The 21,085-nt window shown below is 43.7% G+C and overlaps 1 protein-coding gene and 1 long non-coding RNA gene across 2 annotated transcripts; one reads left to right on the top strand and one right to left on the bottom strand.

Moving 5' to 3' along the window:
• Positions 1–5,513: 5,513 nt before the first annotated feature.
• LOC124658287 lies at positions 5,514–8,266 on the bottom strand. Its single transcript, XR_006989110.1, has 4 exons — positions 7,743–8,266; positions 7,200–7,333; positions 6,360–6,541; positions 5,514–5,713 (listed from the first exon to the last, which is right to left on the bottom strand). It is a non-coding gene; the product is annotated as an uncharacterized LOC124658287 (long non-coding RNA).
• An 11,128-nt stretch (positions 8,267–19,394) lies between these two features.
• On the top strand, positions 19,395–20,069 carry LOC124657523 (putative flavin-containing monooxygenase 2). Its single transcript, XM_047196061.1, has one exon. The coding sequence runs from the start codon at positions 19,395–19,397 to the stop codon at positions 20,067–20,069; it is 675 nt and encodes a 224-aa protein (XP_047052017.1).
• The last annotated feature ends 1,016 nt before the right edge of the window (positions 20,070–21,085 follow it).

The following is a 21,085-nucleotide window of genomic DNA, read 5'->3' as shown; positions in this document are numbered from 1 at the left end:
GAAGAGGCCAGCCTGATGTCCGAGCTGCTGGCAAGGTGCATTGCCAAAGGGGAGGCGGACAAGTCGATGGCCGAGGTTTGCAGACTGAAGTTTGAGTTTGGCAACAAGGTCCGGCAGACGGCCCTAGATCTCCTAACCACCTACAACCCGTATGCCGATCAAGTCTCCGCTTCACTATTGGGCATGAAAAAGGAGGCTGCTATTGCGCGCGGGCTGCTGAATCATCAGGACCGTCATTTCGACTGCGTGGACAGCTTCGGTCCTTTCTGAAGAGAACCGGGACTCTCTGCTGGAACTTTTGATCGTTATCCGAGACTGCTTTCCAAGGGAATCCACTATCCAGTACCGCCCGATTGCCATTGCTCCTGCTGCCGTCAGAAGCAGGCTCAAAGATTTGGAAGTGGTTAAAGGTTCTACTGTATTGTCCTGGTATCTATCTATTCTATCTATTATATACTAAAAGCAAAATAAATGTGTTTTTCGAGGCGTTACGTTGATCCACATCATCTTAATTATGTAGACGGTTAGATAATTAGTTGATGGCCATGATTAAAATAAAAATTACGTAACACATTGTTTCATGTGTACACGTTTGACACGTAACAACCGTGCCGTTTGATGTGTGGATGGTTGACACGTAAGCCGAAAACAAAATCTGGAGTTTGTTGCTAATACGGGTGTGGAACAAATATTGTTTGGTCGACATGGATGAATGCCACGTGACAGGAAAATTAGACCAAAAGCATGTACGCGTTGCACACATTGAACCTTGCCTTTTGATTTGACATGTAAATGAAAAAAAATCTGAAGAGTCTGTCACTAATACGGGTGTGAAACAAATATTGGTTTGGTCTAGGCATAGATGCATGTCACGTGAAAGAAAAATTAGAACAAAAGTGTCTACACAGATTTAGATCAGTAAACAATTTAGACATGGCACCCTCGAGCAGGTAGCGCCACTAATTCACGTAAACACATGGCTCTAACTCAGGAATTATATTTTTTCGATCAATCTCTCAAATCTCATCTAAAAAATAGCAATATGCTCCCTAGCTGTAAAAAGAACATACTAATCCTTGACATGCCACACATCTAGGGCTTCACGTTTCGCACCCACATCGGCCGACTTACCATACGTAGACAATGATCGAGCATGACATCTGAGCAATTTAGGCGACATGATGAGGTACATCTCCTCGATGTGAATTCCCGAACATGAAGGTTATTGGTGTCCCCTATGATAATTTAGTTAACGGAGTTTGGAAAAGCATCATCGACCTTGGTGACAGTGTATCGACAACGGCAAAAACGCCCAACAACTGGCTTACTAAACTCTGAAGTCCTAATAAAAACATGGGATCTTGATTACTATGTGTGATCGACATGGACAATGACGATGAGGTTAGATGATGTGAGAACGTCGCGGTGGGGCCGGTGTTTCACAGGGATCTAGGCTAGGACGATTCCAATACGCCATCGGGTATTCCACGGTGAACTTCCACGCGATGCTACAGGGCACGTTCATGTTCGAGCGGGCAACGATCAAGCCGAGCAGCGGCAAGTGGGACATCCATCCCCGGCTGCAACTCCTGATTGGAGGACATGGCCATGAGCCTAGGGTTCGATGTGCGGGTGGGGAAGCCAGTAATCATCACGGATGTCCAATTTTGCGCGGCTGGTGAACTCGGTGGACGTGATTGTGGGTTCGTCCGGCGCAGAGCTGACCAACATGGTGCTCCTCTCCGTCGGCGTCGTGCTGATTCAGGTGGTGCCCCTACAGCTGGCTGGAGTGGGTCACCCATGACACCTTGAAAGGGTCATCGGAAAACATGTAGATCTACTACATGAAGTACATGATCCAGCTCGACAAGCCCACGTTGAGAGATCAATACCCAAGGATCATCCGGTACAGGTAGCTAATTGCAGCTCGATTGGCTGTGGAAGAAGATCTATTGAATTTTTATTCATCCATGCATATATGTAATACTACTTTTCATTAAATATTGTTTTCTTCATTAACTGCATATATGTACTCATGATATGTATAGTCATTTGGGAATTCTTCACGTATCACCCAGAGATTTTTGGATTATGTCTATGCAAATACAAAAGAATAAGACAATACAGGTCACATGTCTATTGTTGTCGAGTGAGACATAAGTTATCAAGGGTGTAGCATCGGACTGGGCATGGTTGAGGCTGAGTACAATAAATAGACAAAATTGTTTTTTAACACCATAAAATACACAAAATAAATAGTACATCTGGGGCATGATAGATGCTGGTACGATAAAATAGATAAAGTTAATAGTACACTTTTTTGAAAATATATCTTAAGTAGAACGCGTGCAGTCGATCCAACAAGACTAAACACAATAACTTATTATTTCGATTCTATACATTTTAATTTTAAGCAGCATGTTCAGGTGGATTTTTTTAAAATATATATGTTCCATACTATAATCATGCATTAAACATGTATTTTGGAACAAATTGGGACAATGAGAAGAGGAAATATCTGGAAAAGGTTAAGAAATAATATACACGTGGATGACTTATATTGTAGTATTCATCTGTGCTAAGATCTTATATATTTGAATGCAAAAGAATATCATAGATAGACTTTTATTTTGGACCTTAAATAGTAATCGAACAAAAGTATTACTTATTCTTTGGTGTATATATCTAATATTAATATCTAATTATTTGTAATTGTTTTCAATAACATACATGCAGCAGACAGAGGCACTTGTGTGATGTCTTGCAAATAGCATCATCCTAAACCTATACATTGCTGATGTCTAAATGTATTTTATGTCCAGGTGATATTCTACTCGACACAATATTTGGGGTGGCTCGACAATCTCTTATTGGACCTTCATAACATGACTATATGTATGAAAATAAAAAAAGACAAACACAATCAATAAATAACAAAATGCCCTCGCATTTGCGAGGGCCACTATGCTAGTTATATACTAAAAGCAAAATAAATGTGTTTTTCGAGGCGTTACGTTGATCCACATCATCTTAATTATGTAGACGGTTAGATAATTAGTTGATGGCCATGATTAAAATAAAAATTACGTAACACATTGTTTCATGTGTACACGTTTGACACGTAACAACCGTGCCGTTTGATGTGTGGATGGTTGACACGTAAGCCGAAAACAAAATCTGGAGTTTGTTGCTAATACGGGTGTGGAACAAATATTGTTTGGTCGACATGGATGAATGCCACGTGACAGGAAAATTAGACCAAAAGCATGTACGCGTTGCACACATTGAACCTTGCCTTTTGATTTGACATGTAAATGAAAAAAATCTGAAGAGTCTGTCACTAATACGGGTGTGAAACAAATATTGGTTTGGTCTAGGCATAGATGCATGTCACGTGAAAGAAAAATTAGAACAAAATTGTCTACACAGATTTAGATCAGTAAACAATTTAGACATGGCACCCTCGAGCAGGTAGCGCCACTAATTCACGTAAACACATGGCTCTAACTCAGGAATTATATTTTTCGATCAATCTCTCAAATCTCATCTAAAAAATAGCAATATGCTCCCTAGCTGTAAAAAGAACATACTAATCCTTGACATGCCACACATCTAGGGCTTCACGTTTCGCACCCACATCGGCCGACTTACCATACGTAGACAATGATCGAGCATGACATCTGAGCAATTTAGGCGACATGATGAGGTACATCTCCTCGATGTGAATTCCCGAACATGAAGGTTATTGGTGTCCCCTATGATAGTTTAGTTAACGGAGTTTGGAAAAGCATCATCGACCTTGGTGACAGTGTATCGACAACGGCAAAAACGCCCAACAACTGGCTTACTAAACTCTGAAGTCCTAATAAAAACATGGGATCTTGATTACTATGTGTGATCGACATGGACAATGACGATGAGGTTAGATGATGTGAGAACGTCGCGTGGGGCCGGTGTTTCACAGGGATCTAGGCTAGGACGATTCCAATACGCCATCGGGTATTCCACGGTGAACTTCCACGCGATGCTACAGGGCACGTTCATGTTCGAGCGGGCAACGATCAAGCCGAGCAGCGGCAAGTGGGACATCCATCCCCGGCTGCAACTCCCGATTGGAGGACATGGCCATGAGCCTAGGGTTCGATGTGCGGGTGGGGAAGCCAGCAATCATCACGGATGTCCAATTTTGCGCGGCTGGTGAACTCGGTGGACGTGATTGTGGGTTCGTCCGGCGCAGAGCTGACCAACATGGTGCTCCTCTCCGTCGGCGTCGTGCTGATTCAGGTGGTGCCCCTACAGCTGGCTGGAGTGGGTCACCCACGACACCTTGAAAGGGTCATCGGAAAACATGTAGATCTACTACATGAAGTACATGATCCAGCTCGACAAGCCCACGTTGAGAGATCAATACCCAAGGATCATCCGGTACAGGTAGCTAATTGCAGCTCGATTGGCTGTGGAAGAAGATCTATTGAATTTTTATTTATCCATGCATATATGTAATACTACTTTTCATTAAATATTGTTTTCTTCATTAACTGCATATATGTACTCATGATATGTATAGTCATTTGGGAATTCTTCACGTATCACCCAGAAATTTTTGGATTATGTCTATGCAAATACAAAAGAATAAGACAATACAGGTCACATGTCTATTGTTGTCGAGTGAGACATAAGTTATCAAGGGTGTAGCATCGGACTGGGCATGGTTGAGGCTGAGTACAATAAATAGACAAAATTGTTTTTTAACACCATAAAATACACAAAATAAATAGTACATCTGGGGCATGATAGATGCTGGTACGATAAAATAGATAAAGTTAATAGTACACTTTTTTGAAAATATATCTTAAGTAGAACGCGTGCAGTCGATCCAACAAGACTAAACACAATAACTTATTATTTCGATTCTATACATTTTAATTTTAAGCAGCATGTTCAGGTGGATTTTTTTTTAAAATATATATGTTCCATACTATAATCATGCATTAAACATGTATTTTGGAACAAATTGGGACAATGAGAAGAGGAAATATCTGGAAAAGGTTAAGAAATAATATACACGTGGATGACTTATATTGTAGTATTCATCTGTGCTAAGATCTTATATATTTGAATGCAAAAGAATATCATAGATAGACTTTTATTTTGGACCTTAAATAGTAATCGAACAAAAGTATTACTTATTCTTTGGTGTATATATCTAATATTAATATCTAATTATTTGTAATTGTTTTCAATAACATACATGCAGCAGACAGAGGCACTTGTGTGATGTCTTGCAAATAGCATCATCCTAAACCTATACATTGCTGATGTCTAAATGTATTTTATGTCCAGGTGATATTCTACTCGACACAATATTTGGGGTGGCTCGACAATCTCTTATTGGACCTTCATAACATGACTATATGTATGAAAATAAAAAAAGACAAACAATCAATAAATAACATAATGCCCTCGCATTTGCGAGGGCCAATATGCTAGTTTACATGATAATAATGAATCTGACCAAGCCAAAAGGAAGACCAAAAAAAGGAAGAGCATGGGAGGCACCCAAGACCCATAAAGTGCTCATCTGAGCTTAAGGAACGATGGTAGAGATGCGAATAGGTTGGGTTTACCAGTGATGTCATCGTTGCAGCTCATGTTCCTACTTGCCTGACAGCCAAGCTTGACACCCCTGTTCCTTCAGTACCAAGGTAGTTTCCTGGCCAGTTTGCAGACATGTAACACAAGTAAGTATGGTTAGTGAACATGCAGATGTTAACACGTAATGGAGGAAGCTAGAGGCCGTTGATCGTGTGGCTAATATTTTTAGGACAGTCATTTCGACCCAACACTAAAAAAAACATTTTAGATGACTATCTGTGATGGTTACACTTGCTTGAAAGAGCAACATATTTGTCACAGTAGAGTAGCAAAAGATCTGAATTCATACTGCGCAGCCTTGTTGTTTTTCATTTGTTTGGATCTGAAGACATTACTCATCAGCATTTCTAAGTTTTGAGCGCAGGATTCTCTACTGAAAAACAATTAATCGATCAAAAACTTCACGAAAAATGTACAGTACAATGTCATAGCTGTTCTAAGGTATTGCTTTCGTCTTCCTAGGCAAAAATGTAGAATATTATATAATGGGCTAATATTTCTAGTTACGTTTACTAGTTTCTTAACTGGCAACCACCCTCAAAGACGTTCGCAATGCAGTAAAAATATGCAATACAGTACATACATGCGAGCAATAGAAACATGTGGAGTATAAAAAACCATTTAGTCAAATATTACAGAAGTGAACCTGCACTTGTTATTCAAACACTATAATTATTTTTGTTTGGAGCCTGTTATAATCGTACCTGTTCGATTTTTACAGCATAGCTGTGAAAGTTTATACCTCCCTCTTTCTGTTAGTTGATATTGCCATTCTCTTGTTGGGGACAAAGCAAATGTCAAATAGTGTTAGGAGCACTTTCTGATTAATGATCTCGCAAATTAACAAGGCAAAAAATCGTCTTCGTCTGTGCATGCTGGAATAATCCTGCAAATAAGCCATACAGATCCAACATTAGTAGAAAGTTCAAAATTATAATGATGGGACATCGGGCTGATGAGGATGACACCTCTGAATATACAGATGACCCTTAAAGAACCAATGATGCTGACTTTCCCTGCTGCAACCTCCTGCTAAATATGGACTCAACCTTACTTCATATATCAATGATCATTGTCTTGAGAGACGCGGCGACATTAAAAATCTCTACTAAGTTTTCACATTTAGATATGAACATATACTCTAGACTTGGCAGGAGTTGGCTCCTTTCTGATGTTGATGCCTCGGAAGGGGCTTGTGCAAATCCAGTCAGTTTATGAAAGCTGATAATAGATAACTTTCTCAAAGACACCTTGGAACTCTTTCTGATCACATGCTTCGTGCCAAAGACCAAGAAGCAAGTTGTTCATTTCTTGTCTTTTTGTTTTTGTATGCCAACTTAATCATAGGATCGACCTCACAACTAATCCCACTATTTAAGATGGAAAAAAGTGATAAGACTTGTGCACGTACTAATCAATTATGTGTATTGATAAAACATTCCTACTTAATTAAAATACATATCAAATTTACATAGCAGGGTACAATTCCAAGGCATACTTCTATAAGGAAGAACCGAATAGGAGGAGAGGACATTGTGGTGCACCTATGATCCGCCTCCTCAGTCGTTGACAACGAGGAAGCCAGGAAGTCTATGACAAGCTTGGAGGGGACTACCTTCTCTGTTACGGTACTACGGCTCTGGCCGTCTGGCGTCCATCTCTCTTAGCACTTCCTGTTCTGCAATTTTGCAGAGTACATAATGTGTGAGCATAAAAAGGACAATGCTTATAAGAATGTACAAAAGCAGAATAAAAATTGTGGCAGCAAGGCTTCCCATAAATTTATTACCGGGCATGGTATAACCACCTCAAAGAAAGGCAGGAATGGTATAAGAATCCATCTTGTTAAACAATATAGTTCTTGTGCGTGTCAACTGATTAATTACACCTGACTATTTTCAGTTCTCAAAAGCTAAAAGTCAACTAGCCAACTACAAATGGCATAGAGCTAAAAACATTGATCCAGATATATCACCCCGATCTGCAGCAACTAGCCAACTACAAATGCTTATACAAAATAACAACTGCAACCACAATCTAGTGAAGGATGAATTCTCATACCCAAAAAAAGGGATGAATTCTCATACCCAAAAAAGGGATGAATTCTCATAGTATGAGCATGCTTTCACATGGCTTTGCCTGCTTTAGTTCTTTGTCAAATGAGCATGACTTCACATCTTGGAATTCAGATGAAGCTGAAACTTCAGAAGCTGTTTGCAGAGCAGCATCCAGAGAGGACGAAACAAATTCCAAGTGGTGCACAATCTCCTCAACAAGGACACCTGACTCAAGAATCTCGACTCTCTCCGACTCAAACTGGATTGGTACTGAAAATGGCTGGGTGCATTTGTTGTGCTGGTACTGAGAATGCGGCGGCACAAGTAGTGCATAAGGCGCCAGTAAGAACAGTAACAGCCTGCCCGTCTGCTCAAGCAGTGCTCAACTGATTCAGAGAATTGAATCCAGAGCAGAAGCGGAATCTTTACTGGAAGGTCCTTGACCACTCACGAGGAATCCCCATGCGGAGGGAGAGGGGCTGCGGAGGAGCGCAAGCGGTAGTTGGGGGCGGATGCAGAGGCTCCGGCTGGCGACGAGGGGGATCCAGGCGCGCGGTGGATGATGTCGATGGGAGTGGCTACCAGACGGTTTAGGATCTCACGCCGCAGGAAAGAGGGGAGGGAGAGAGCTGAAGGGGCAGCGCTCATTTTGATTCTTTTTAAAAAAACTAGTATAAATGCCCGTGCGTTGCTACGGGTTCTTAAATTTAATTTATCAATGCAAATATACAATTCACTATTCATTATGAAAATTTAAAACAAATTAAGGATATCATAATGTACTACATCATCATAATACCGAACACAATAACAATACATCATTGTTGTGCTTCTGCGTGGTTGCAAGTTCTAGGTCTTCTTGTTAATCTTCCGCGTTAAGTCTCACACCTGTGTTCTGAGCTGTCATAACTGTCAACTCAACAACCTCTCCTTTTGGATATATTATTGTCTCACAAGACGTGGGTGCTGCAAACACAAGTTTACCTGAAGGAGTATTTCTTTTCCGATTAGTCCAAACAACACTTTAATATTCAGAAATATCCGAGACAACCCTAGATCGTAGCCTTCTGTGTCAAACATACAAAAGGGGATTGATCTACGCCGATGCATTCTCCGGTTTGGTTCCGATCCCGCCATCCACTCGCCATCTCTTGGGCGCTCAAGGGTGGGCGGTGCGTTGATCTACGCCATCTCGGAGTTGGGGTCCTTAACGAAGTTTCCTCCATCGGGCGTGACACGGTTCGGGAGCTTGGTGTATCGCCTCCTCGCCATTCTTGGCAGGGGACGATGCAAGGCGTGCTTTCGGTGTCTGGTTTTGGGTTGTGTTGTTAGCCGGGTGTGGGTTTGTATCGTGGTAGCCGTGGTTGGTGTTGTGCCGTGGAGTTGTAGCCTTCTTGGCGTTGTACCGGCCGTCTTTGGCCTTTCTTCTATGAAACCGATACACCTTCCAGGGTGTATCCTTGAAAAAAAAAGCGTTTGTTTATCCAGAAAAAAGTTAATTCAAAAGAAAGCAAAATTGCTAAGATTCTTCATTACCATCCTGTGACAAGAGAAGGGGGTAGAAATTGACTCTACAAGTGAAACCGTTGTTGCTAGGAATAAGATTTTGATTGGCAAGAATAGGAAAGAACCTTTTTTATTTGGAGATCTAAAATTCCAAATTCTATGATGAAATTCCCTCCGATCGATCTAGTAGTTGCCCGTCTTGCTTGTTGGATTACCACTATGCCAAAATCAGCATATACTCACAATAATCCCACGAGGGCCGAGGGAGCAGATGGCGTCGAAAAAGTGGTGGAGTTGGAGGAGTGGGTCAAACCCAGCACCCCGCCGCCGGGGCCAACAGCTTCCCCAGAAGGCCGTGCAGCAACTTGATCCCCACGATGAGCACCTGGTCGACATGCTCATCGTCGGTGTCACCGCCGCCATCTTAGCGGACCCACACCTAGAGAGGTGGAGCACCGCCGGACCAGCGCGATGATGCAGGTGATAGGCAACACGCTCGGGCAAGTCCGGGTCGACGAGCAGCATGCGCATGGTGAATTTCCCCATTATTATTTCTACCGCTGCAACATTATTTCTAATGCCTGGCGTGATACAGCCTGAGGCTTGGCCTATTTGGAGGCATATGAGTATCCAATGTGAGAATGAATCTGTTGATGTCAACATTAATTAGCTGAAACTCATAATCGAGATGGAGGTATGCTCAGAGCATAGCTCTGAACTGATCAACCGCGAAATCAATTCATCCTTCCACAAATGAACTACACTCAGCAGCCATCTCAGCAACAACGTGAAAGTATGATACAACCAACATCTGAGAAATTTATAAACTGCATGAAACATCAATTTTATAAGTGCATGCATTGTATGTGGACCTCAATTACAGAAATCATTTATGTACCGCAGGAATCCATGTTTCTTTACACTACGATAATACATCAGGAATAACAAGTTCCAAATTCAGCTCCTACGCAAAATTTACAGATAATACAACATAGATGGCGTGATGTGTGCAAGTCGTTCAGCTCCACATCACATTGAAGGGATCATGTGAAATGACAAATCTTAAAGCGGTTATTCAACTGGCAAGGTCCCACCCTCTGCATATACCACCATTTGGAGCCTGGTACTTCAGGTGTAGCTATTTTGAAACTCGATATTGAGTTGTATCCATCATCGACAAGGCTGCAAGGTACCTCCACACCTTCAGTAGTCACACCAACATTTCCGTTTCTTAACAAAATCAAAGTTCATTACTGTAAAAGGGATCAAATTAAGGCACCACACATTCAGCTGTAAGTGCTTGAATTCTGATGTAGATTTTCTAATGGATCGGTCATACCAGAAAACTTCAACCAACAACAAATACTACTAATCCCGGGAAGTTGGATACAAAATTTCTACGGAAACAGAATGCATGGTGAGGAGCCTACTCGAATATGAAGTCCTTCCATTTTTACCTGGTAATGGAGGTGAGTGCCCTCATGTAGGTCCAAGTCATCGAGGGGGCAGTGAAATTTGCGGAAATCCCTCTTCTTCGGTGGCATCCAAGCCCTCGCCTCCATTAGGTGTGGGGAGGGGGCGTTAGAGAGGCGGGGCTGGAGGGACAGAGGCGGACGGCAAGTCACGTCGCTGCTCCAGGAGGGTGCCTCCATGCGTGGTGGGTGGAGGCGGCATTAGAGGGAGCGGAGACCAGAGGCCAGTGGAAACCTGTTGCTCCCAGCGCTGCCGGCTACGCCCCCGCTGCGTCGAGCACCTCTTCATCGAAGACCACAGCGTGGCCTCGTCCTGGAGGTATCGGTAATCCCCTAGACTCCCTCCCTTCCCCTGGGCGTGAAAATCTGGAGGCGCTTGTGTTGTGCTCGTCTGCTCGATTTCCACGACGCATCTGTGCCTATTACTCCCTCCGTTCCCTTAATTAAGGCGTAATTTTTTTTCCTGGTTTTTAGCCCGAAAGGAAGGCGCGGGTTTTTTCCTGGTTTTTAGCCCGAAAGGAAGGCGCGGGGTTAAGTTCTGTTGATATTCTCCCAAAATCACCCCTCCATCCCCTTAACTTCGGCCTTTAAGTCCACCGTGCAATCAATTCTCCTGCCCAAAAGGCTCTCTCAGATTTGCGGTGCATGGGTGCATGGGATGCTAGAAACAAGGAGCCTGGTGGTTATCAATGGGAGAATTAATTGGAGGAAAGGAGCGAAATAATTAGGGACAGATTTGGAAAGAATATGGTAAGGTTCTCCTTACGTGATACTGTATGCATGGAAATGGAAACAGAAAGATATGTCATTATGTGATTTGAGTGAGGGCAAAATAGTCAGATAAAAATATGTAGGACGAAAATTTCGACCGAAGGAAACAGAACCAGTTCCTTCTTTTTATATAGTAGAGAAATGTTCATCGAACAAATGAACTTCTGTATGTGTGGTGACATTAGCTATGTAAGAAAAACTAGTAATTCTTGTAATAACTTAGAATTAGAATAATAATGTTCTTTTCATCTACTCAAGAGGGTAAATGAGTGCATAAAAGATAGAAGATCTATAGTAGCCACTACGGGTGCAAGAAATATTGATAGCTTAGGAGTCATCTATGGAAAATTACCGAATCCAAATTTGAACAAGTTTAACAAGATTTTCTGTCCATAAATAAGCGCAAATAATTTTGTTTGGCTAGACTCAAAAATTGACGCAGTGGAAAGGGAACAATAGCATATTGGTAGCACACTCCCGCGTCGATTAAAATCGACCGGAGGTAGTATTTAGCTTGTGAATTTCAAGTTTTTAATTCTAGCCCTAATGGGGAGCTCTCACGTCGATAGAAATTATTAGGATAGTGCACCCATCCCATTCCTACATACCAACCTCCAAAGATGTATGCTAGGAAACGGAACAAGATTTTCCATAGACCTAAGTAAACTTTTTTATGTATTAAATCAATCTTTTCTCAAATGTAAGTAATTTTTTTGCAAAATATACTTATCAGTGAACAATGGAAATATAATCCAGAAGGGTACATAAAGACAGGTAGACAGAAAAGAGAAAACTATCTTTATAATTCTAAAAAGGGATTTTTTTTCTTTCGAGGGCAAGTAAAAAAAAAGTGATGGTTCGTTGGACTGAGCTGTGAGACCCAAGTGGCCCAGTAGCGCAGCGGCCCGTTATCCTTCCACCGTTGGAAGCGGACAGTAATCGCTGCTCTGTGAAGCCAGCCTCACGCTGTGCTTGCCACATTATGGGCCGTGAGACCAAGCTTTCGCACAGGCCCCAGCGGTCCACTACGCAACTTGGAACGGGCGGGCCAGCAGATGCACTGCCCGGACCGGGTCCAAAGCGCCAAGGCAACATCCACACCACCATAATGCCCCCACTCGGGTTACAAGCTCTTGCTAATGAGCTCGGCGTTAACTCTGGCCGAGGTGCAGCGAGGTGCTGTGCGCACACACTCGCTGGGATACGTGGTTGTTTTGCTACGTGGGCTCTTTTTCTTGTGGCTTTGCCGTTTTGGGCTCAGAAACAAAGGATTTGGGCTGCTGGCTGCTGCTGGCTGCTGCCAGCTCACGGATTTCCGAACTGAATGCTTTATCTTCCCCCCCTAAAAAAAAAGTGGAATTCTTGCCTGGCAAAGAGGCAAAGATGGAAAGGCATATGGTCATTTTTTTTAAAGAGCAATGTGCAACTGCTATATGCTTAGATGAGAACTGTAGAATATTACGTTCTAATGCGTGGTTGAATTCATGGCTGAGATACTACAGCCGTAGAAAATTTGCAATATTTGATTAGTCATTTATTTGTTTGGCTCCCGATGCTGGATTTCGTTGCTTTCTTTGGACAAGGCTTCCTTGGTAGACCATGTCGTAGGATCAGTCATGCATTATCGCGACCAAGCATGAACTTATGGCCTGGACGAAACTGTGGTCTGGCTGACACCATCACTTACTTACCTATCCATCGAAACTTTTGACATTTAATCACGTATTTCATTTTTTTTAAACCGAGGCAAAAGTTTGTCTACCTGGTTGGGCTAAATCTATACCTAATAATAAAGGAGCTAAGGTTTCTGCCAGATTTTTCGTTCAACATTTTTTAGGACGATTTTGCCCTCCCACCAAATCACATATAACACACTGTGCCACGGTACCGGTTCGTTTTGGATATTTTTTCCCTTTTGACTCGTCTAGCCGAAGCCCGAAGCCAGGCAGAGAAGAACTGCTCTCCCGCCGCGTGCATCACGCCGCCGGCTAGCTCTACTCCTGCGCCGCTGCGCGACTCCCGCCGCCGGCCAGGCCCTTGAAGAACGCCTCTGGACAGGCTCCAGGCGCCATCGACTCTTCTGCGCGTCTCCCGCCGCCGGCCAGGCCCTCGCCGAACGGTGGAGAAGCCGCTACCAATGAACCACGTTTGTCGCCAAGCCGCGCGCTGGTGGGGCGGATCGAGAACAGCCGACCACGTTCTTCGCCAAGCCGCGAGCTGGTGTTGCGGATCAAGTGGATGCGGCGGCGTTGACCTGCGGGTCGGGGCGCGAGAGGAGCTCTGCGGCTTGGTCGCGCGCGTGAGACGTGCGTTGAGTGGGCAAGGCACGCGAGCTGGAGCCGGGATGGGCGGCGGCGGGGGTCGAGCGAGGTGCGCGTGTGGCATGGAGGCTTCAGGGCGAGCTGCACTTGCGTTCCAGCCTTGTCCGCGGTGACATATCTCGCCGCGACGGCGGGGGATGGAGTTGGACTGGCGGTGCTGGACGAGGCAAAAGTGGGGATGGTTTTTGTGGCCGGGACGGAGTGTGCTTGTTTCATCGCTAGCTGTAGATAGTAGACATAGTAATTCTGGACGAGTAAAAGAAGGAGGGAAAAAAAAAATGCATGCTACTTCGTTTTTTTTTTCGACTAACTGCGTGGCGTTGGATAGCAGACATAGCAGAGGTATACGTATACAGAGGTAGGTGCTATTTGTGAATGCTGATGCTGAAATGGCTACCAATTGCTAGCAGGTACGGCATTTTTAGCTGTTGCTTTCTTGGTATTGCGTGCTGTTCTAAGTTTTTGAAATGAACTATCGAGTTTTTTCTCTTATCAGATGTTTGCGTTTGATAGAAAGATATTTTTGACTGCAAAACTATAACGTGAGTGGGATATACAGAGTGAGAACAGGAGATAGGGGTAGATTTTTTTAAAAAAAAAATTGAACAAGAAGAGCCCCGAAGGCCCTGGAAGCTTATATTAAAATCCAAACAGTGGAGGTGTACATTACATCAGAGGACCCCAAAAGAAAGACGAAATAAAACATGAGCCCCAGTATAAGTGGAGAAGACCTTGCTGAAAGATGTAAGGGTAGATTTAAATTGATGTACTCGAAACAGAGTAGTACATCTTTCCAAACAAGTCTAAAATAGTAGATTTAATTAAAACAAAATCACAATTGATTATATGAAATACAATAAAATACATATTAAAGATTACAACCTCTAGAAGAAGAAATTCAACATATTTGAATTATCAATGATTTTTTTATCTTCTAGACATACCGATTTTTTGTAGTTGAAGAAATTAATAAAATAGTTTTGGAGGTTGATATATAACGCACTATACCAGCCCTACCGGTTATGTGTGTTGTTGCGTATCACGATTGGGGTTGTTTCCAGTCCGTTCAATCGTGAGGCTATGTCTTTTCTTATGGTCCGAGTAACATGGCTATAAAACTAACCAAAACCATACGAATAAAAAGAACCGGAATTAAACCCACGACTGCAGAAACACATCGATTTAATTTAATATTGAAAATAGTCCCACCTCACGCAGCGAGTCCTCTCACAACCAGGGCAAACACCGTATACACACCGCCATCAACTGCATCATTGGAGAATTTCCGTAGCAACGCACGGGTTTTGTGCTAGTGGAAACTTACAGGTTACATCGAGGAAATGAATCATAACCAGATGTAAAGTTGTTCACATTCGCTTGTGTAACTGCCCACGATATCGTGCAACGAATATGGAGACGTTGAGCTTCATATTGGTACTTGCTACAACATCTCAACACACCTATTGTCACTCAATATTCATATTAACTATATCGAAAAATATTTATTCCAAATTTTGGTAGCCAATTTCCGTGTGTATTGACGGACGAGCAAGGGAGAGTTCAAGTACTATGAGCATTCAAGGGGGGGCACCGCCCCCCCCCCCCACCCCTAATGTTTGGCCAATTTCCATCAAAAGTCTAGCCATTATTGTGATTTTGTACCATCCAGTGTGTTAGAAATACGATAGAGGCTAGACCCTTTCCGATCATTTTCGGTGTTGCATTTTGAGCAAGCGGCCACGGTCGAATTTCACAATTGAGGGACTAAAGTTGTTTAGTATTTTGTTTCTTGTAATACATATATCGTTAACTATTTGATTTAGATTTGGTTCTGATGGAAATCTTGCACTCGACTTGTAGATGTTGTATCATAAATTAGTATCATATGTATGATACTAGTCTATGATACTTCCCATTGTGACTATTCTTACGGGAACTTTGTTACGTAAAAGTTTTACGGGATGAGCTGGAGCAATCCGGTTGGTGCAATCTTTATCCCTCCCGTAATTTTAGCAACTGAAGTTTTCCCACGATTCTCCACGTCTCGTCGTAAGTAAAATTCCGTAACAACTAGCTCGTAGGTGTAGCATTGTTGGTCCAACAGCCGCGCCTGCTCGATTAGCGCCATGGCTGATTACCCGCGCCGCGCGCGTAGATGCGACCGCGTCTTTGGTTGGACGACCGGCTGGACTCATCCATCCACCACCAACGACTACCGCGCCTGCCCGCGTACGTCCAACCGCTAGGGCTTAATTTATACGCCATAATAATAATCCAGATCGGTCTAATGGATAAATGGCCTGGCGGCTCCAAAGTTTATCTAGTCCTCCAGATCAATTTTGGCGAAGAAGAGATGGAGTCGCCGACGATCTCGACGACCGAGCAAGTAGTGGAGGAGGACGACTTGCGCGTTGGCAGGCTTTCGGCTGGGTTTGCGGCGTGCTTCCTCGGCATCTTCGTCTTCTCCGTTCTCATCCCCCGCGTCACCACATTCGACAGCATCTTCTGGGCCGTCGTTGGGGCGGTCTCTTTGCTCATCGCCGTCGTCCTCGTCTGCGTGATTCTAGTAGCAAGGCTCCCCCTTCTTCGACCGCCGCCACCGGACGACCAACAACACGCGCGCCACCTGCTACTGCGCTATCTTGCGCTTACACTTGTAGTCTACACTGACGACGGCCGTGTGTTCATGTGTGTTTTACAAGCTGTCGACCAGCCCTGGTGCAACTGTATGAGCACTGGATTTTGTGGTAGTGTGTGAGTGCGCGCGTGCAACATGTAGCGGCATGGCAGTAGAGATGCACGATGCTGTGTCGAGGCCGTGTTATAAAACAAGAACTGTAGCTGTGTAGCAGTCTTCAGTTAGGCTGGAAAAGAAAGGCCACCCCAGTGTCTCCTCCGTTTTTTCTCTGCCTGAAACCTCATTGTCGCCGGAGCGATTCAGAGATAATTGTGCGTGCGTCCACTGGGAATAGAGAGACGAGCCAACGTAGCTCCTGTTGGTCCTGACACGCTAGCGGTATTTGAAACTTTCTGGTACGATCAAGTTTTCACTTACTTTTTCTTTTGCATAAATATACTACAGCAGGTGAAAAGGTTGTATGGAGGCTGCCGCAATTTTTTTTAATTAGTCTATGTAAATGAGTTTGTAAAATATTATGAAATCACTTTGGTGTGACATGAAAGTGCGTCTGCAGCACCCATCATTAATCTTATATAAGAGAAGAATGATGTAATTGACTGAAAAAAGAATCGAGAATGTTTAACCATACGATGCAATTTGAGTAGTTCGTGTTTTCTCAATATGGAAAGTAGAGATTTCGGATCCAATGTAGCAATTCCAATAAAAAGAACTTTTCTGAACTATATGCAATTTTATGCTTGATTATATATATTTTTTCCCACCAGAAATGCTCACATGACAGTTGAATTCCGAAGCGTAACATATTTCTCTTTATTCATTAGTAAACAGAACTCAGACATATCATTCACCTAATAACCAGTACTGCGCAGATGAGGAACGCAATCAGATAATGCTTTCTATTTACGTTTTCTACATACACGAGAAGAAACATAAAGAATTGACATAACTTTTCTAAGCCAACTCCCCAGCTTAGCAGCAAACACCTAATATGTCTGATAATGCCAATCGCATCTGCACAGTAATCTGTAGGTCTTTCTAACTGTCAATAACTGTGCTCTGAATCCAACAGATCAAAAGTGCCCATGAACATAATCAAGCACAGCGAAGTTTCAGGCCGAGCGTGAATGAGTAGCAAAACAAAGAGATGCCAGCAGGCAGGATGATAATGTATATCAAGGGCAGATGTTATCGTCTTTTTCAATGTACCTAAATGACAATGGCACATCTTACTTAGATTGCAGACTGCATTGCAGAGTGGAAAATGCATGTGTGCTCTTATGAAATGTAGTTCCATTGAGATTGTTGGCTGGCAAATATATACCGGCAAATGCATGTCATGTCACTAAACACGTGGACAATTTGCGATGTAGGAAATGGGAGTTGAGGTGCACGAGACTTATCAGCTGCTGATTGGTTAGGGGGCATGGGAAGAAGAAGGGCAATGTCAATGCGTCAACGGATGGTGCCATAGACCTTGACTACCATGGCCAATGCCTTGGTGACAGTACAAACTGACGAGCTAGACGGTGGTGGCCGTGCCCGCCGGACGTTAGGGGGCAAGGCCACCAAGGCTAACGTCAACCATCAAGCTTCCTCGTTGGTGTTCCAAGTAGTGGCGGAGCTTGAGGGAAAACATTGGGGGACAAAATACAAAATATGAGTATTTGAAGGGCAAAAGACCAAAAAAATTCTTCTAAGCTGTCACAAAAAAGGAATCCTTCAGAGCTTGAACTAAGCTGCATCGGTGGTTCCAAGACACCTTGAGGAAGTTGATGATCAAGAATGAAGAAGCCATTGCCGAGAGGGAAGAGAGGTGGCGTAAAGTGAAAGAGGCCACCACCAAAAGAGTTGTTGATCTCCATATGAGAGCTCTTGAGGTGGAAGAGGCCAATGCCAGGTTTTAGGCTCCTCGAGGTGAAGCCAAGGCTATGCTCATGGATGCTGATGCCAAGTATAGGATATTAGAGGCTGAAGCCAAGGTCATGGCCGAGGAGAACCGGATCATGATTATCGACTTGGACAACATTTCCGATCCCGAACAAAGGGTTTGGATCCAAAATAACCAAAATATCATCCGAGCTTGCGATGTTTGAAGGGAAATAGCATAGATGATTACCATTTGGGAAAAAAAACTTGCCACCTTTCTGGGAGAAACTAGCTAATTTTTGGACACATTGTATGATATTGTCTTATTTCGCATATTTGGAAGGAACTTGCCACTCGTTGGCGATGCCTAAAGGGCAATGGCATATGTTTGCTACTTTATTTCGTTGTCAATTTATATATTTATGTATGATATATGAAAAGAATCATCAAAGCAGGTAGCGTTGGTCAAATTAGCCAGTGCGGATCGTCTAGGTCACGTTAGTTGAAATATCTATTGTTGCGACGTGTTGCAGGACTATCTAGTGTCGAAGCATCTATGTATTGTCTAGATCGAACTATCTATGTACGAAAGCGTCGTAGTACTATGTCCAAATGGAAATGTTAAACTATGTGCCGGCCGGCGTTGGATTTCATCTCAAATGTGCCAAACATTATAACTGTTTATGAAATTATTTTGCATCACCTAGAATTGCACAGGTAGTGCATATCACCTGGAGTTGCTGAATTTTTGTTTTGGTGGTGTAAAAACTAAAAAAACACATAAATGCAGGTGATATAAAACTACGTTTTGATGATGTATTTTACGTCACCGGTTGAAGACGTTCTAACAGAAACTTTAACACTTATAAAGCACTATAGCAGAAAAACATGGAGAGCTCTCCGTCTCCATTCTGATCAGTCATTTGTCACCAAGAAGCAGCCAACGAACGGCACTGCACTTGTAATTGATTTCCAATTATAAAATGTTGCACGTGCTCCGCGCCATTGCATACAGTATTACCAGCTGTCAGATTATAAAAATCATTACATTAGCAGACAGCAGTGTACAGATTTCCAAATCAGCCAGAAAATAATCATTTGAGCAATGGATCACAGGGCGAAGCGGGTGGCGGTCGTGGGCGCCGGCACGAGCGGCCTGGCGGCGTGCAAGCACCTCCTGGCGCGCGGCTTCCGGCCGGTGGTGTTCGAGGCCGGGGAGTCCGTGGGCGGGCTGTGGACGCGCACGCTCGCCTCCACCAGGCTCCAGTCCCCCGCCGTCGCGTACCGCTACTCCGACTTCCCGTGGCCGGACTCCGCCGACGTGTTCCCGCGCCACGACCAGGTTGTTGACTACCTCGCCGCCTACGCGCGCCGCTTCGGCATCGACGAGTGCGTCAGGTTCAGGAGCACCGTCGTCTCCGCGGAGTACGTCGGCGCCCAGCCGGAGGACGCGGCGGACGGGTGGGAGCGGTGGGCCGGCAACGGCGAGGCGTTCGGCGATGGCACGGGCGTCTGGCGCCTCACCGTGCGCCAACACGGCGCCAGCGAGAAGGAGCCGGAGATGGAGATGCACGAGTTCGACTTTCTGATCCTCTGCATCGGCAGGGTTAGCGGCGTGCCCAACATACCGTCGTCGTTCCCGGCCAACGGCGGCCCAGAGGCGTTCCGGGGGCGCGTGCTCCACTCCATGGAGCTCTCCAACATGGACGACGCGGCCGCCGCTGCGCTGGTGAAGGGCAAGCGCGTGGCCAAGTCTAAGTCACACGCGACGCACGCGTAGACTACACCCTCTCCTCATCTTTATAGACCGGATGAGGCCAATGTTTTCGTTCAAATCTCGAAAATTTGCCTCCATTTTTTGGTTTCTACTGGGTTACCGCTAGTGTTTTCGTTTTCATGATTGACAGCTAAAATTTGTGGTCACCGGTGACAATAAGGTAGGTCGCATTCGGCATGCATGCCCAGTAATCACGTCGCACCGAAACCCAAGGAGCCTAGCTACCAAACTAACTGATCGGTTCAAATGCCAATCGGTTGAGCTGCCATGATTACGATCCTAAATTATTGCCCCGTAATTGTGGCGGTTGATCATAGGGGTAGCATGGAGTGCGGAATACGAATTCCGTCGGTCAGTTGCAGCTCATAGTATACGCCTACTTGCCGTGATGCTTGAAGATTAGCTTGCTAGCTTGGTCTTCTCTGCTTGGCTAGCTATCTCTCTGATTTGTTTAGCACAGCTCCAACTACGAAAATAGTTATCTCTGCTTTGTTCTTCTCTGCTTGGCTAGCTATCTCTACTTTTTCTTTTAGGGAAGCAGATTGATAGATTCACTTCTTTATTTCCCCGTGTATTGTAGTATTGTACAACACCGAGAAGAAAATACCAACAAAATTTAAGAATATTAAATTATTTTAGAAAATAATGTACTAGTACGCCAGTAGTCGCGAATATCTACTTCTTCCCTAATCCAAGATTAGAGAAACAAGATCTAAGAGGGATCCATGGAGAATGTGGTCATAAATTCATAATACAGTTTAACCACAACGACCGAATTAATTATCCTCATTGAGAAATTTAGACTACTAAATAGAAAAGATTTTAAAATCATGGCATGGATCTCCTTTTTTTCTTTCTTTAGAGTTCTTTTCAGACTGGTTTAAAAGGCTAATAGTGGAATTGGAAACATATTACGGATTAATTGGCTAATAAGGGCCAAATTAAGCATTTATTAGGATGTTTTAATTAGCAGCCGGGCCTCTTTGACTGCTAAAATCTCTCTCCCACATTTCCTTTGA

This window comes from Lolium rigidum, chromosome 5 (genome assembly GCF_022539505.1).
Source record: "Lolium rigidum isolate FL_2022 chromosome 5, APGP_CSIRO_Lrig_0.1, whole genome shotgun sequence".
Lineage (NCBI taxonomy): Eukaryota > Viridiplantae > Streptophyta > Magnoliopsida > Poales > Poaceae > Lolium > Lolium rigidum.
Note: the sequence above shows the minus strand (reverse complement) of the source record. Positions and strands in the feature narration are given on the sequence as shown.

Coding starts and splice junctions, on each gene's coding strand:
- LOC124657523 (XM_047196061.1), top strand. CDS start 19,395: ATGGATCACAGGGCGAAGCGGGTGGCGGTCGTGGGCGCCGGCACGAGC.